At 39.9% G+C, this 16,982-nt stretch overlaps 1 protein-coding gene across 4 annotated transcripts in view; it reads right to left on the reverse strand.

The window, feature by feature from the left end:
* Positions 1–16,982, reverse strand: part of SFSWAP (splicing factor SWAP) — a 222,696-nt gene that overhangs the window by 190,886 nt on the left and 14,828 nt on the right. For 3 of the 4 annotated variants that reach the window (XM_077461776.1, XM_077461775.1, XM_077461774.1), the window contains exons 2-5: positions 14,924–15,093; positions 14,389–14,523; positions 7,150–7,226; positions 4,176–4,401 (exon numbers count right to left, since the gene is read on the reverse strand). In XM_077461776.1, the coding sequence (XP_077317902.1) occupies positions 4,176–4,401; positions 7,150–7,226; positions 14,389–14,523; positions 14,924–15,093 (608 nt within the window). Of the gene's footprint in view, positions 1–4,175; positions 4,402–7,149; positions 7,227–14,388; positions 14,524–14,923; positions 15,094–15,490; positions 15,627–16,982 lie in introns of all 4 variants that reach the window. The other variant, XM_077461777.1, reaches the window with a different exon arrangement.

Here is a 16,982-nt window from a genome sequence, read left to right on the forward strand (position 1 = left end):
TAAAAACAAGAAGGGTTCTTTTACATCAGTTCAGGCACGTTTTTTGTGAAGAAAAAAAAAAAAAAACACATCAGTTTGCACATGAGTTCAGAACTATCTAAAGGGAATATGACAAAGCATTGTCCTATTACTTTAAAGCCACTTTAATGACCTGCTTCTGAAAATGATGCTCGGCTGCCAGAGATGTTAAAGCGAAACTTCAGTCATTTTTTCATCTATTAAATCTTCTGCCCTTGTTGTTTTAACTTTGGATAGTAAAACATTTTAAATACCTTATACAGCCGGCTTCCCATTGTCTAGTAAAACGCCTAGGCTTATGACATCATGACCAGCTCTCTCTTTCTCTGAGAGTTTCCCAGGAAGGGAGGGTGGATGAGTCATAAGAGGGCTAATGAGAGCTGCAGAGCTGATGGTGTGCCTCTGTGTGTCTGTGTAAATCCAGGAAGTGAATAAGTAGCAGCTCCAGCTGCCCAGTTAAAATGGATGCAGTCAGACTCGGTGGAGGAAGATTTTTGCAGCATATTTAGCAAGTACAGAATCACAGTACATATAAAATACACAAAGTGGCTGGAGGGAAGCTTCAGAATGGCAAAGATGTTTTTATTACAAATTATGTGAGCAGCCTGCAATTCCTCTAATACATTGGATTTGACCTGGAAAAAGTATGCAGCGACCTTAGGTGACAATAAACCCCAAAACATAACATATTGGAGCCTACTAGTCCTTAGATGTGGTGGCTGCATACGTTTTATTTTTTGAGCCCCCACCCCACTGTTTTCTACTGGTGATCTGGCCAATAACACACCTCCTGCCTTAGGGTATCACAACTTTAAATCAAGGAGCAAGAGAGACAACTTTGGACAGCAACAATGTAAATCTGGGGGTAAAGTGTTAGGCGCACTAGCAGGTTTAGGCAGTTACAGCAACATTTTACATAAATAAAAGCTGGTCATTGTAAGCACCCGCTGTCAGTAGCAAATGCTTTGTCTCAACCTTCTAACTGCAACATCTGCTGGACAGATTGTCCAAATCATCATTTGAAAATATAGATAAGAAAACCTAAAAAATGAAAACAAATGCAGCCACATTTACAAAATTAGTAAACTGCAATATAATGCATGTTTGCTTTTGGGTTTAATATTGCTTTAAAAGTAAAAAACAAAAAATCCAAGGAAAAACAAAAAACAAAACAAAACCGTGATTAGTAACATGCCCCCGGGCCTCTGATTGCTTTACTGCACAGCAAACATTGCTTGGTGACTTTAGAATTCAGTCCTTCTGAGTGCCATATTTCTGCTCCCCCACTGTTCTCAGCGTTTCCTCTCACCAACTCTATATCACTGTGTCCTATGTTAAAGTAGGGGTTGGCGGGAGGAAGCATGGGTTGCAACATAGTTACAGGCATCTGACATCTGGAAGTGTGTTGGATGCAAAAGATTCTTTAGTAGAATTTGAGCACAAGATTGGAAGCATAGGCAGGCAAGTTTTCAGTGTTTTCTTTTACAAGCTGGACTTTGTTTCATGTTTTCCAGAAACAACAGTACCTTTAGGTCAGAGTCTATTCACAATTCCTAAATCTCGTTCCAAAGTCTGTGACCGATTACTGAAACCAATGGGTCAAGAAGACAGTCAAGCAATCAGCATTTTCAGAATTGCGGTCTGTTTTCTCTTGCTTTCTCTTAAACATAGAATGTCCTACTTGGCTGCATTTAAATGCTTTTCATTCCCCTCCAGAATGTGCTGGCAATGCAATGGGAACCCAGATTAAATAGATGGTGAATTCATCTGAAGAACAATCAGATTTCCCAGAAACTAACTAAAAGCATCCTATCTTATGAGCATTTTACATGTTACGAGTAAGAGACCGATATAAAAGATCTTATACTGAATCTATAGTGGTTTTGTACATCATTTTTTAATCTACTTAAAAATTTTTTAAAAATCCCATAATACGTAATCTGACATATTGTACATACATTATACATTTTTAGTCCACCATCTACTCAGCCAACGGAGTGCAACTATTTTAGATACTCACCTACTTCAGCATTCACTGATGAAATACACCCATTGTTTACAGAACCTGAACATTATCCTAGCAATTCACCTCTCAGACAGCTTAATGGAAAGTTTTAATTATAAGAGCCTCAAAACAGGATTGAGACCCCTTTCACACTGGAGGCATTTTTCAGATGCTTTAGCACTAAAAACAGCACCTGGAAAAAAGCCTCATCTGCAATCCCAGTGTAAAAGCCTGAGTGCTTTCACACCGGGGCACTGCACTGGCATGACATAAAAAAAAAAAAAAAGTCCTGCAAGCAGCTTCTTTGCAGCACTGTAGGAGTGCCCCCGTCCATTGAAATCAATGGGCAATGATGACAAACCACCTCTTTGCAGTGTCCCACTAGCGGCCGAAAAGCGCTGAAAAAATGATGGTAAAGCACTGCTAAAAATAGTGGTGCTTTAGCACACTAGTTTTTTGGGTTTTTTTCGGGTTGCACGAAAAAACAAAACAAAAAAATTGTCACCTCCAGTCAGAGCTGCTATGCTAACCATGCAAGGTTAATTCAGCGATCTTTCCTACTGTGCTGAATAGTCCCTAGTGTTAACCCTTTCCCTGCCGGTGACATTTTTACATCATCAGTGCATTGTTATAGCACTGATCAACAAAAAGTGTAATTTGGGTTCAGATTTCAATATACACCTTTTTTTTCCATTTTTACCAAAAATATGTAGAATATATACTACATCTGCGTAAATTGATGATTAAATGTTCGTCTATATTTATTTTTTGTATATGTATTATAGCTAAAAGTTAAAAAAAAAAAAAAAGTTTTTTCTAAATTGTCGCCCTTTGTTTATAGCGCAAAAAAAATAAAAACTGCAGGAGGTAATCAAATACCACCAAAAGAAAGCTCTATTTGTGGGTAAAAAGGATGTAAATTTTGTGTGCAATGGTCAGTTAAAGCGACGCAGTGCCGTATCACAAAAAAATGGCCTGGTCATTAGGGGGCAAATCCTTCTGGTCCTTAAGTAGTTAAAAAGTAATAAGCACTGCCATTGGATCTGCAGTTACCATGGTGCTGCACATGTAAAACAGTTACTGTTCATGGCATGACTTGAATGTAACTCTTTTGAGAAACCTAAATTAAAGAATTTAGTAACGCTTTGAAAAATTGGCCCAAAATCTTTTCCTCTTTCCATTTTTCCTTCAAGTATATTTTTCCGATTTCCAATTTTTACATGGGATTTTGTCTTCAGTAGCTTTCATTTTTTTTTTATTATTGAAATGACAGTTAAACATGTAATGTGAAAAACAGTGAAGGATTTTAAACATTTTAACCTCTTAGAGCTGGCACCTCCTGGCCCTTTAAGAGATTTATGACGCTGGGAGCAGCTTAAGATCATGTGACCGCCGCAATTGGCTGTCACATGGTCTGAAAACTCTCGATCACCAAGAGCGATCAGAGCTTTCCGTTAGCCAACGGTAACTGTGTGCGCGCTCTCAGCACAAGAGCATAGGCAGCTATTCACACAAATATGAGCCCCTTCTACACTAAGGACCAGGCGCCAATGGGGCTCATCTTTGCACATGGCCAGCACCAAGGGGTTAAAATGCCTTTGACAATGGGCAAACGCAAAGTGCTTTTGGGACGCTTCAGAGACCAGCGTACAATGACAGGTGCAGATGATCTCCTATTCACCTGCATCAACCTACTTCTGCAATACTATTGACTTGAATGTGGAGAGAAGCAGTTCTGAAAGAACAGTACCCATTTTAGTATTCTGATAAGCAGCTCTACTTAGGCATTCGTTTTCATAATCAGTTCTACTGCAACCACATTTGAAGGGCAATTCCACTTTTACACCCAAATTTAAGCCTTCGTGATGTTCTACAGAGCTTAAAAATGTATGCGTTCGTACAATGGCAGACATGGACGGCAGAAGATTATCAGCACAGCAGATGATTGTAGCAAGAGGAGTGGAGAGGGTGTTGGGAATTCATCTCTACATTTTTGGTAAAAAGGTGGAATTACCCTTTTACTTTAAGTTTTCTATATTCATCAAAAACATCATAAAACAGCCAATTAAAAAAATTATAATGCAAGACTACATTTCACCAAAACAAATACCCATGAAACATTTCTGTGGGAGAGAAAAAAAAAAAATCATACTTTTTTGTTCTTCACTTGTTTTTTCTGCCAGCATAGTGTAGCGTCCCTCCTTCATGGCCTTCAGTATGTGCTTATAGTAGGGGTTGAGGTAGTGGTCAAAACGTAAGAAGTCAAACTGAGAATTTCGGGCTTGCTTTGCCTTTAGCATGATTTCAAACTGAGCACCCTGCTTGCAGACAAAATTTGCGGTGCGTTCGATGATGGCGTGCATTTTTGCTGTAGCTGGCTGTTTGAGAGACAGAGAATGTCAACAAGTTGTCAGCTTAATTATAATGTATAAAACATGCTATGCAAAAGGGAACTTAGCCTGGGATATATTTTCAAAGCTATATGTATGTAGGCTAAACTCCAAGGGCAACACTAGCAAGTCATTTATTGCTTCTCAAACAGATCACACTACAAATGCCTTCGTTTTTCTTCCCCCTAGAAGACAGGTGCCATATTTGTTCAGACATCCATCACCCATGGTTCACCATCTACAATACTTTATCTATTCCTTAAAAGAGATACTAAACTATATCCTTATGCTCCAAAAAATAATCCATACTAACCTGCTTAATGACCCTGTAATCTATTTTCATTAAATGGTTTCTTGGATCCATGTGTAGAAAATGTCTGGGGAGTTTAATTTTCCAGCCTAAAATGTGCATTTAACATGCGTGTAAAAATGCCCCGGTAGACAAAATGAAAAGTCTAAATTTCAAAACAGACAAAAGTGCACTTATTCTTATTTTGCTTCTTTGCCCTGACCCAAACCATAACACCTTTCCCTGCCTTAAATCTCCACTTATCAATAGGGATGAGCTCAGGCGTGTTCACATGCTCCACGTGCAGAGCCCGCCAGGAGGCCTGCAGCCTCCAGGGATTGTTTAAATCTCACGGCCCAAGACTCTGCTGGCCATACCCGTGTACTGCACTCCCATAGACTTCTATGGAGCCACAAACCTGGCTGGCAGACAGACTTGAACAAGAGGTAGACTTTAGTGGCAGAAATAAATCTCCAAAAAGGTCAGAAACTTCGTGAGTTGAGGGATAAGGTGCTTGTTCCCACCTCCTAATCCTCACTACTGGGTCATTAGTGAAAACTACGAGATGAGAAGTAGCCCCAGTTGCTGAGTGTAAAATGGCAACTGCAAATGCCGGCTATCCATGATCCTTACAACTACACATATTTTACACTTAAAGTTTACTTTAATGAACTGCAAATTATTTCACGTTTATATTTAATGTCCTGTAAAAATAATAATAATAATAAAATATATATATATATATATATATATATATATATATATATATATATATATATATATATATATACACACACACACACACACAACAACCTAAGTGCTTGGTCAGCCTCATAACCGCCCTTCAACGCCTACCAACCATGAATATTACAATGGGCCACAAAGTGCTGTTCACACAGGAGTGCTAGCATTGTGTCAAAAATTAAGCAGCATGTCGCTTTTATGAGGCATCGACGCATGTCAGCCACTTCCACCAAGTTCAATTGTAATGCTCTGAAACAGCACCTGAACAGCACATATGGCATTTATGGTGTGTTAGGCTGCTTTCACACTGGGGCGGGAGCGGCGTCGGCGGTAAAGCGCCGCTATTTTTAGCGGCGCTTTACCGTCGTTTTAGCGGCGGTCTGCGGGGTGGTTTTAACCCCCGCTAGCGGCCGAAAAAGGGTTAAACCCGCCCGCAAAGCGCCGCTTTGCTGACCAAGTGCTTGGTCAGCCTCATAACCGCCCTTCAACGCCTACCAACCATGAATATTACAATGGGCCACAAAGTGCTGTTCACACAGGAGTGCTAGCATTGTGTCAAAAATTAAGCAGCATGTCGCTTTTATGAGGCATCGACGCATGTCAGCCACTTCCACCAAGTTCAATTGTAATGCTCTGAAACAGCACCTGAACAGCACATATGGCATTTATGGTATGTTAGGCTGCTTTCACACTGGGGCGGGAGCGGCGTCGGCGGTAAAGCGCCGCTATTTTTAGCGGCGCTTTACCGTCGTTTTAGCGGCGGTCTGCGGGGTGGTTTTAACCCCCGCTAGCGGCCGAAAAAGGGTTAAACCCGCCCGCAAAGCGCCGCTTTGCCGGCGGTATTGCCGCGGTGTCCCATTGATTTCAATGGATAGGAGCGGTTTAGGAGCGGTGAATACACCGCTCCTTTACCGCTCCAAAGATGCGGCTAGCAGGACTTTTTTCACCGTCCTGCCAGCGCATCGCTCCAGTGTGAAAGCCCTCCGGCTTTCACACTGGAGGGAAAGGGGCCGTTTTTTTTCAGGCGCTACACAGGCGCTATTTTTAGCGCTGTAACGCCTGAATACCGCCCCAGTGTGAAAGCAGCCTTACTGAAGCATATGTTAGCTGGGTGCTGGAAAGAGGCAGTGGAAGTTCATGTATCCCAGAATGCACTGGTAAATAATGAACTCTGACAGAGCAGCTCTAGCCACTTCCTCTTTGTGCAAATGTACAAACAACATTTATGTGTGCAGGCAAAAGTATCAAGCCAGCAATACTGACAGTGCCAGGTGGGAGCCATCATTGTCAGTGGCAAAGCTTTTTGCATCAGCAAAGTTGAGCTAGACCAAGCCAAGTATCAAAGAGATCAAAGTATACAAATCCATCCTGCAGAGAATTGACAAAAAGCTTTCCAAAGCTTAAAAAACACTTCAAATGCTATAGGTGCGTTAATAAACACTGTTATTCTTCATAATCGACACACATGTGAACAAGCCCTAACCTTCCACTTAATCCAAAGTAACCAAAAAACTGGCTTCATGTGTTTAGATAACACAGTGCTTCTAATATCGCAGGACAAAATTATATATTTAACAACTGAGCATGCCTCCTTGACTTTACCAGAAAAACCAAAGCAGGGTATAACCTGAGACCACCAATACTCCACATTAACATCCTTGTGTAAAATAATGTAATAATAATAATATTTATTTTAAACTTACCAGTTCTACATCGGATGGCACATTCATCCCTTCAGGTGCAATAAAAGGCTCTTCGTTATCTTCAAGATCGCTTGAATCTAAAAATATGTAACAATTAGCATTAAAATAATACTGGCATTGCTTTAATATTTTAACCACTTCTGGATGGCCCACTGCACGTCGGTCCATGCATGAGATACAGTGGGCGCGCCACCTGTGGTCGCGGTACAGAGAGGCAGAACGGGGATCTGCCAACGTAAACAAGGCGGATCCCCGTTCTGACAGGGGACAATATTGAGATCTGCTGTTCCTAGTGATCAGGAACCCTTTGATCGCCCCCTAGCGTTAACCCTTCCCTGCCAATGTCATTTATAGATTGATCAGTGCATTTTTTTAACCACTTCAGCCCCGAAAAGATTTTACCTCCTTCCTGACCAGAGCACTTTTTGCATCACTTTAACTGACAATTACGCGGTTGTGGCTCCCAAACAAAATGTATGTCCTTTTTTTTCCCCCCACAAATAAGGACAATTTAGAAAAAAAAAAAAAAAAAAAAAACACGCATTTCTTACATTTTGCTATAATAAATATCCCCCCAAAATTTTTTTTTTGCCCTCAGTTTAGGCCCATACATATTCTTCTACATTTTTTTTTTTTTTTTTACCAAAAATATCGCAATAAGCAATTAGTTTGCGCAAAAGTTATAGCGTTTGCAAAAATAGGGGATAGTTTTATGGCATCTTTATAAAAAAAAAATAAAAATTTTTAAATGGCAGCGATAAGCGATTTTTAATCGTGACTGCGATATTATGGCGGACATTTTTGACACATTTTTGGGACTAACTGTGGGGGGGGGGGGGGGGGGCGTAGCTGTGACACATCACTGATCTCTGCTCCGATCACAGGATCACGAAAGATATAGCTAAAAAAACGCTGAAAAAAATGCTACTGCAAAAACGCTGCAAAACACAGCCAATGCTACTGCAGTTTTTACAACGTCCAGTGTGCATAAGGCCTAATTGATGAAAAATCAAGCATTAAAAACTCTTTAGTGAAAGCCAAATTTGAATGTAAAGCTACGCAGTTCAAAACTATCATAAAACATTGTATTAAAAAAAAGGAAACGTAAAAATCAACAGAAAACAATGAAAACACTGTCAATAGGCGATTTCTTTCCGTGTAGGCAATTTAAAGTGGTTGTAAACCTCAGACATGAAACAAGAACAAAGCACGCCCCTCTCTAGTGTGTAGTTGTCTCAATTAAGAGCCTGCAACTCCGCAACTCCGAACTACCTCAAGAATCAATGCCAAAATCTAAACTGCAAGACAGGGGAAGCTGCCAACGACCAAGGGAAGGCCAAGGAGGCTCAACCTGATGCTCAAGACCAGGACAGGACAGAAGAGATCACCACCAAGCAGAATGATCCAACCCAAAAGGAACATTTAGCCAGAAGCAAGAGGAGTCTGTGAAACCAAAAACGCATCAAAACAGGTGAAACAAAATAACTACCCGCTAAGAAAGAAATTAACCTAACACGATGTGGTCAAGAGAAAAAAAAACCCACACTGGGACAAAATTTGCAGAACAAGTCTCTGAATGAATCAGAACTCAAGAGTACCACTACGAAGTCAGTCCAACTGACTTCAGTCCAACTGAAAAACAGGGTTAGGGTGCATGAGATGTAGCACTGCAATGGGAGGTAGGAATGAAGGTAATAAACCACAACTCAAGATAAATGAGCAAAAAAAATTCTCGGAACATCTTTTAGATTATACAAAAAAAAAAAATAATTAGGCTAACTTTACGGTAAAAAATTTTCTTAATTCAATGAAGTGTGTGTTTTTTACCCCAAAAAATGGCATTTGAAAGACCGCCACGCCAATACAGTGCGACATAAAATATTGCAACAACCGCCATTTTATTCTCTAGGGTCTCTGCTCACACATACACGTTTGGGGGTTCCAAAGCAAAAAAATACTGATTTTAACTAATTTGTCAACTGCCAGAAAATGGTTTAGTGGTTAAACTTGCCTCATTTACAGAACGAAGTTCATCCCTTTGATCTAAAACAGGGGTCCTCAAACTACGGCCCTCAAGTTGTTTAGGAACTACAATTCCCATCATGCCTAGTCATGTCTGTAAATGTCAGAGTTTTACAATGCCTCATGGGACGTGTAGTTCTGCAACAGCTGGATGGTCGTAGTTTGGAGATCCCTGATCTAAGAGGACGAAGTGTTACAATGTTTCTCTCCATCTCCATATAGAGAGAGATCCTAGGGAATAAGATGGCACCCCATAAGTTTTGGAACTACATTTCCCATGATGCTCAACTACAGAGTGCATTTTGTGGGAAAAAATACACTTCAATAAATAAAAAAACATGACGAAACAGTAAAGTTAGCACAATTTTTTGGGTTTTAATGTGAAAGATGTTCCTCCACAAGAATCGTGATCTCTCTTCTAAGCAAAAAAATCGTGATTCTCATTTTAGCCAGAATCGTGCAGCTCTAGAAGAGGGGGCTTTTCTAAGCATTTCCTGTCTGCATAGCGACATTTTTCATATATCGGTAGTAACCAAAATGTCTTTGCAGTTTTAGAAACCCTAAAGCACCCAAGGCCTGTAACGGCCAGCTGATCCTCCAGAACCAAGTTAATACATACTGCATCAATAAGGTTTCAAACAACCCCCTGTAAATCTGAGTCAATGGCAGAAGACACTGTTGCCTCTTCAGAGGCAGACTGCTGGAACGCTGAATCCGAGTCAGATTTTTACAGGGATAACAGGCCTAGCATGAGCGCATAAGGGATAGAGGCAAACTCTGCAGGGCATGACAGCAGAGCACCCAAGGTGCTGATCATAAACAGCTAAAGAAATGGCCTGAGTGGACATGGAGAACTCGGCCTCACCTATCTGAGCCAAGGAAGACTTTAACCAAGAACACTGTATAACAGTAGTGGTGCCAGAAAACAGGTGCAGGTTCCCTGTGAGGACACCAACGAAAGTAAACAGTCACACATGACAGTGGGACTACCCATGGCTTCTCAGCCAAGACATGTTGCATCCACAATGTGACATGCAATTAAAGTGGATGTAAACCCGAAAAAAATAAAAAAAAATAAAAAAGTTAATCCAGCTCTGAGCAATCATCTTTAATTGTTCAGTCAGATAAATCTTGACAAACAGAAAAACGTTGTCAAATCCTCCCCCTTGCTGTGAGTGACAGGTGATTTACATATCTCGTGCACTAGCCTGAGACATGCATTATTTTTTAATTCCCTCCCACTCCTTTCTTCTGTTGCTCTGCCAGAATTGACTGTTCCCCACCTCAGCATAATTGGGCATGCGGAAGTCATGTGGTTACTTTCCTGTCTTTTCACTGGATGTTAGTGATCATAGCAGAAGTTCAGTGTAAGTTTACAGGAGAAAATGCATATTGGCAAGGAGAGTGTAGAGGTGGGCGGGGAGTCTGACATCACGACTCCACCCACCAAGCTCCAGACAACAGACCCACCCACAGAATATGCAGTTTTTTGGGTCTCATAACAGACAGAGAGAAGACATTTGACAGGTAAAGATACATTGTTGAGGCGTGTATATCCTTCTAGATAACCCCTATGGCAGTAGTTTAGAAAGGATGACATTGGGTTTACATCCACTTTAAGCCCAACGTGGGGCAGTGCTTTAGCTACTCGCAAACATGGACAGCTGGGGCTCATGAGGGTTTCAGGAGGCGACCGGGTCACTGTAGGTAGGCAGTGGAAACAGACCAGCCATCTACATGGTGCTTCAGAAGCAAGATAATGCTTCCTCCAGGCTGAATGACCGGAAAGAGTGAAAGAAAGGCACTCCACTCAGCACTAGGCTCCGTTCAAACAATGACAATAGAGATCGCATTGTTTTCAAAAGTTGTCTGTTCACATCAATACAACTCAATATGGTGCTATTTCATAAAAAAGGTACCTGTATGAATTTAGTGCAATTCCAGCACAATTTGGCCCTATGGAATAACCAAACCACTTTAAAGTAGCATCAAAGTATCATTCAAGTTGCACTAGATGATTGCACCAATCACATCGGATCAAAAACCGGATCGCAGAAGCATGTAGCCTCAGCCTTAACTCTTACAACAGTAGAACCAGAAGTAATGGGAAGTTTCAAAACATACCCCAGGGGGCCAACAGTAAGGTAGTTCTTGATGCTTTAACCAAGCCAGACATAATCACTACACAAGTCTTCAGAGACAGGGTCACACCAGGGACTACATCATGGCTCTGGAACTGCACTAGTCATATCCACTAAGTTACCCAGCAACTGAAACAGAATGGCCAGATGCGAATGTGTTCTAATACAGCTGCTAGTGACCATGGCTTACCTCTATTACAATCATTGTTCAATTATGCAGAGTAATATGGACTGCAACACTGCATCAAAGCTATTTGTTGGGGACTTAAAAATAAAAGGAAAAGTAATAAAAAATCTAACATTAAATGTAAATGTGTTTCGGGCGATTTGCCAGGTTAAGAATGATAGATTGAACATAGAGATCATCATAATAAAGATTGTGATCATCATTCCCCGGGACCCTCATTATAAAGATTGTGATCATCATTATTTGCCTGGGCCCTCATCCTGAGCTTGGTACAATCACCAAGCTATAGGGAAAAAACATTTCTAGAAGGAGAACAGGCTGTACAATTATCCTTTAAGCAGTTTATAAAAATAGATTATATAAGAAAACACCACACAAGTGCCAAAACGCTCACCCAGAAAGCAGACAACTCTGAAAAGTCGCCACATTACTGCCTACAGGTTTGCCAACCCACTCACACAGTCGAATTACAGAATGCTGTAGACACTCATTAACAGAGCATTTTAGACAACTGTGTGTCATTTAAAAAGAACATTTATTTTGCTGTAAACAACCAATTGGACAGAAAACAGTGTGAAAACATGGCATTTACAATTAGTTTATAAAAAAAAAAAAAAAAAGAGTCAGCATCTCCCATTATGAGACTTTACAGGTTAAGAGCAGCATTGGGACTGCTGCTCTGGCAGAAAGGGGGAAAACAGGGGAGTGGTAGTGTTTATACTTCTGCTTAAATGTCAAAATCAAAATGGAAAGATATTAATTGACATTAACCACTTCAGCCCCGGAAGAATTGGCTGCTCAATGACCAGGCCATTTTTTGTGCGTCGCTTTAACTGACAAATGCGTGGTCGTGCGACACTGTACCCAAACAAAATTAACGTCCCTTTTTCCCACAAATAGAGCTTTCTTTTGCTGGTATTTGATCATCTCTGCGTTTTGTTTTTTTTATAGTGAAAAAAAAAAAAAAAACACAAGCGCAATATTTTGTACTATTTGCTGTAATAAATAGCCCCAATTTTTTTTTTTTTTAACTAATCTTCTTTTCCTCAGATTAGGCCAATATGTATTCTTCTACATATTTTTGGTAATAAAAAAAATAAAAGGCATTTTTATTATTTATTTTTTTTTTATTGGCGGCGATCTGCAATTTTTATAAAGACTGCGACATTATGGCAGATACATCAGACACTTCTGACACATTTTTGGGTTGATTGACTATACAGAGATCAGTGCTATAAAAATGCACCGAATACTGTAGACTTTAGATCTACTTTAAAGTGTATGCAAAGGTTTTTGGATAAAGTGGGGGAAGGGTTAAAGCCCCCTGTCAAGTTTGTATTGCTGTCTTTGTCCCCACTGGATAGATTGACCCTTCTACTTGTCATGGTGACCACTGTCAATTAGAAAGTGATGGGAACTTAAAAGGATAAGTTCACCTTTGGATCATGTGCTCTCCTTCCTGTGACAACAGTCAGGGGATCTTCTCCCCCCCAATTTTTAAAACAGAACACATTGTCTGCTTACCGTGGGTGCAATGCTCTGCAATCTCCTAAGAAAGAAATTCTAAGGTGAATCTATCCTTAAAGGGTTAGTTCACCTTTCTGCACTTTTTCCAAAAAAAAATCTCCCATGCTTTTCATCACCCCCAGCACACTGTACAGCACTGCTCAGATTTTAAAAAGCTGCCCTTTTTTCCACAGCATAATTCTCTGCTCTAGGTTTCTCAACCAGGGTTCCTTCGGGAGGTTGCTTGAACAATGAGCAATTACTGCTTCTCAGATAAGTTCCCACTGACACCAATGATTTTTTTTGCCCATCTGTACAAGGGGATTTTTCCCAATGACCTCAAATGTAAAAGACAGCTCTTCCTGCTGACCCTCCTGCTAGAATTTTTTTTTTTTTAACAGGAGTCCCCTGAGACTGCAAAGTTATTTCAAGGGTTCCTGTGTGTTGAAAGGGCTGATCTAGGTGGCTGGCCCTCCTTCAAGGCTAAATGGAAGGATGGGCAAAACTTTAGAAGTGTGCCCACAGTGGCTGCTTCGAGATTATTCACGTTTCACTCATGCGGAGTGTGCGCTCTCCCTCTCCAGCAGCAGCAGGAGTTGAGCACCTAGAGCTTTTTGCAGGCCACAGGCTTTGCAGGACAAAGATGCAATAGAAGAGAGGCAGGTTTTTAAAAATCTGAACAGCGCTTTCAATATGCTGGGGGTGTAAGTATGGGGTCTTTTTTGAAAAAGAGTGCAAAAAGTTGAACCAACCATTTAGCTATCAACTAGTAAAAAGCCATCACTCTCTTATGCAAAACCGCTAGGTCCTGCACATTTGTGCTCCTCGGGTCTACTAGAAGATTGTGGAACTGCCTGGCCTTTTCAATGGCGCCTAAGCAACAGCCTAAAAGTCAGAGTTATTGCATATATTTTTGTTTTGTTTTTTTAGACCTAGCTAATTTTGCATAGGTGAGCAAGAGCAAAAAATAAGTGTTAGCTTTATCAATTCCTGTACCCAGCATTTAAAACTGTTAGGAGAGCAAGGGCAGCATTAGGCTTTATTTTTTGCACATGAGGAGGAGGAAAATGCTGACAAGAGGAGACAATTGTAAGCTGAATGATGACTTGTCACTGTTCTATTACATCAATAGCCAATCGGCAGACCAGGGGTGTTCCCCCAAACTGTGCAGTCACTGCAGTGGAGGGCAAAGACCTGGCTGTGCTGCCTGGCAAGAATGTCTGCGTCACAAACTGCAAATAGAATGTCAAACCTTTCCCTAGATAAAAAACTGTTCCAATTTATGTATTTCAACAGTATTAAGCGCTAACCTAGAGTGCGGCTTTAAAATGCGAAGTAATATCAAAAGATAAACCAAAAAAAAAAAAAAAAACACAATCCTACCTTTCTCTTCTTTCTGAGGCTCCTCCTCTTCTGTGGGTTGTGAAGGATCATAGTAATCACTCCGATATTGAAAACACACTGAATTATATGTTCCATCTTCTGCAAGGGCTTCACTTAACCGCTTATATTCTTCCTCTTGAAGGGACATAGAAATATACTTCAAATCAGATAATCGGAAGAAAGGGCTTTTAGAAAATCAGATTTCCGCAGTAACATACACTCATTTTTTCAAATAAAATTTTCCTCACATTTAGTAAAAGGACAAGTGCATGACAAAGTTCAGTTTTCTGAATATTTGTCTGCACTAGCTATAATAGAGTAAAATCCAGTGCACTGAAAAGCTGGGCAAAAAAACTACCCTGTGGTCCACATTCAGACAGCGGTTTTCCACGCCCATGGGTACTGTCAAACAGATATCAGAAAAAAGTGAAAATAAAATAAACAAAGCTTTATGCATCTTTGTTATGTAGTTTCACTCCACACAAGGATGCTATTTGTTTAGGAATTCTGTATTCATTTGAAATAATTGATGTACCTTGCCGTGCTTCCTCTTCAAGCAAGTCCGTATGCAACGCTAAATACCTCTCTTCATCACACAAAGCTTCTATACGAGCCTCTTCTTCAGATATGTTGTAGTTTCTGTTCCATGAGTTGTGCTCTGCATCATATTCTGATAGGTCATGCAAATGACCGCGCCCATCATACCTGCAACATGAAAAGCATGGTAAGAACTAAGTACTGTAAGCTCCAGTGCTTTATTTGAACTTACCTGTCTAAACTGCCCTGACATAAACTAGACCCACCAGAACAAGTTGAATTTTTCTGAAACCATGTTTCTCTGATTCATGCCATCTTTGTCTACCATTTTTAGATGTACTTGGTAAAATTTGGAATACTACATTCGCTACTACTAGTCTGTATAAGATCTGCATCTTTTCATGTAACATCAAATGATAGGTCTAATGCCCATTATTTTCTGCCAATGCATTAGGAGTGCTTACCGTATGTTTTTCAACCACTATGAATACTGTTTTATGCGCGTGCAATTAGGGTGTCTGGAAACTTCTAATTTACATTCACACAAACCCGAACACATAAATACCTATCCGAAAGAACCAAACGCTGGAAATTTTCTCGCTTCTTTCTGCTAGTCCGCATCCGCAGCAGAAATCTTCGCCAGAGAAGCGTGGATCTCTTGGTGGTAAAAGCATGGCTAGGCTCCACCCTTAGCCAAATGGCTGAAGAAATAAGTTCTGGTTATGTAGTAGAGAGACACACACATACATGGCAATAGAAACAGACATATGTATTTTAAGGAGGCTTTGCCAGTAAGAAAGGAAACCAGTAATTACAGATCAGAAATGCAGTCAAGACTATTTGCTCTTGTCCCAGTGACATGTGACCTACATAAAAAGTGAAAACTTTGTAAAATAAGAACGCATAAAAAAAAAAAATAGAAAGCATAATGAAATTATCCAATGCAAACAAATCTATTGGCCACGTTACAGAAAAAGAGATTACACAGTATAATTATAAAACAAAGAATAGAAAGCCACAGAAAACAGCAGCAGAAATAACCTAAGTCACTGACAAAATAATTGTTACTAAAGACAGCATATAGTCTAGATTGATGAAATAAAGCAAAACCTCCTTAATTTACAAACTGGATTATTTAAATTAGAAGCCGATTTTATAAAAGGAACATATTACAAACACATTAAGCAGATATTACCACTTAATGGTGTTTATATTAATACAATCCATCTGACTGGAAAAAAGGCTTCATATCTTTTCCAAATGAAAAAATATATATATTTATAGCAAGTCCATAATCAAAAAAAAAAAATACATATCAATTAATGACTGTACATAATACAGGAGACAGTGGAGATCAAAAAATAAATGGTATCTAGCTATTAATTTAGCAGTAGTGGATATGGACCCCTGGCATCTTTACTGCCACATGTAAGATTTTTCATTGGAAAAAGATTTTTTTTTTTTTACTAGTGAATATGCACAACTGAAACAGAAAAGATAGAAGAGGCTGATGCCCTCCAAAATGTAACTGGACAGTCCATCGACGAAGATTTCTGCCTACAAAAACTGTGGAAAACATAAAATAGGGCAAATAAACATTGAGCTCAAGACATGGAGCTTTTAGCCATTAAAAAGGTTAAAGAACAACTCAAGTTCAGGAGCCAAGAGCAAAAAAATAAATAAAAATAATATGAATAAATATGGTTAAAGTTTGTTGCAAAAAACATCAGCCAATGCTGAGTATAACTGCAGAACTCCAAAACAACCAAAAAAAATCATAAGAACCACTTTGCTAAATATCCACGCAGGCTTCTACTGCAAAGATCACAGTGCATTCATAGCACTGTACCTTCCGGGGGTTAAAGAACGATTTAGGACACACACGAGCCAAACAGACTTCAAACTTATTTACGCACACTGCACAATATCCAAGAATGTGAAGCAGAGCTGCTCGATAAAAAAAAAAAAAAAAAAAAAAAAAAATCGGGATTTAACCCTGCTTACATGATCTTAACCACTTGCTTACTGGGCACTTAAACACCCTTCCTGCCCAGACC

Source organism: Lithobates pipiens, unplaced genomic scaffold (genome assembly GCF_037356315.1).
Source record: "Lithobates pipiens isolate NorthernLeopardFrog02 unplaced genomic scaffold, aLitPip1_a1.2 Scaffold_3, whole genome shotgun sequence".
Taxonomy (NCBI): Eukaryota; Metazoa; Chordata; class Amphibia; order Anura; family Ranidae; genus Lithobates; species Lithobates pipiens.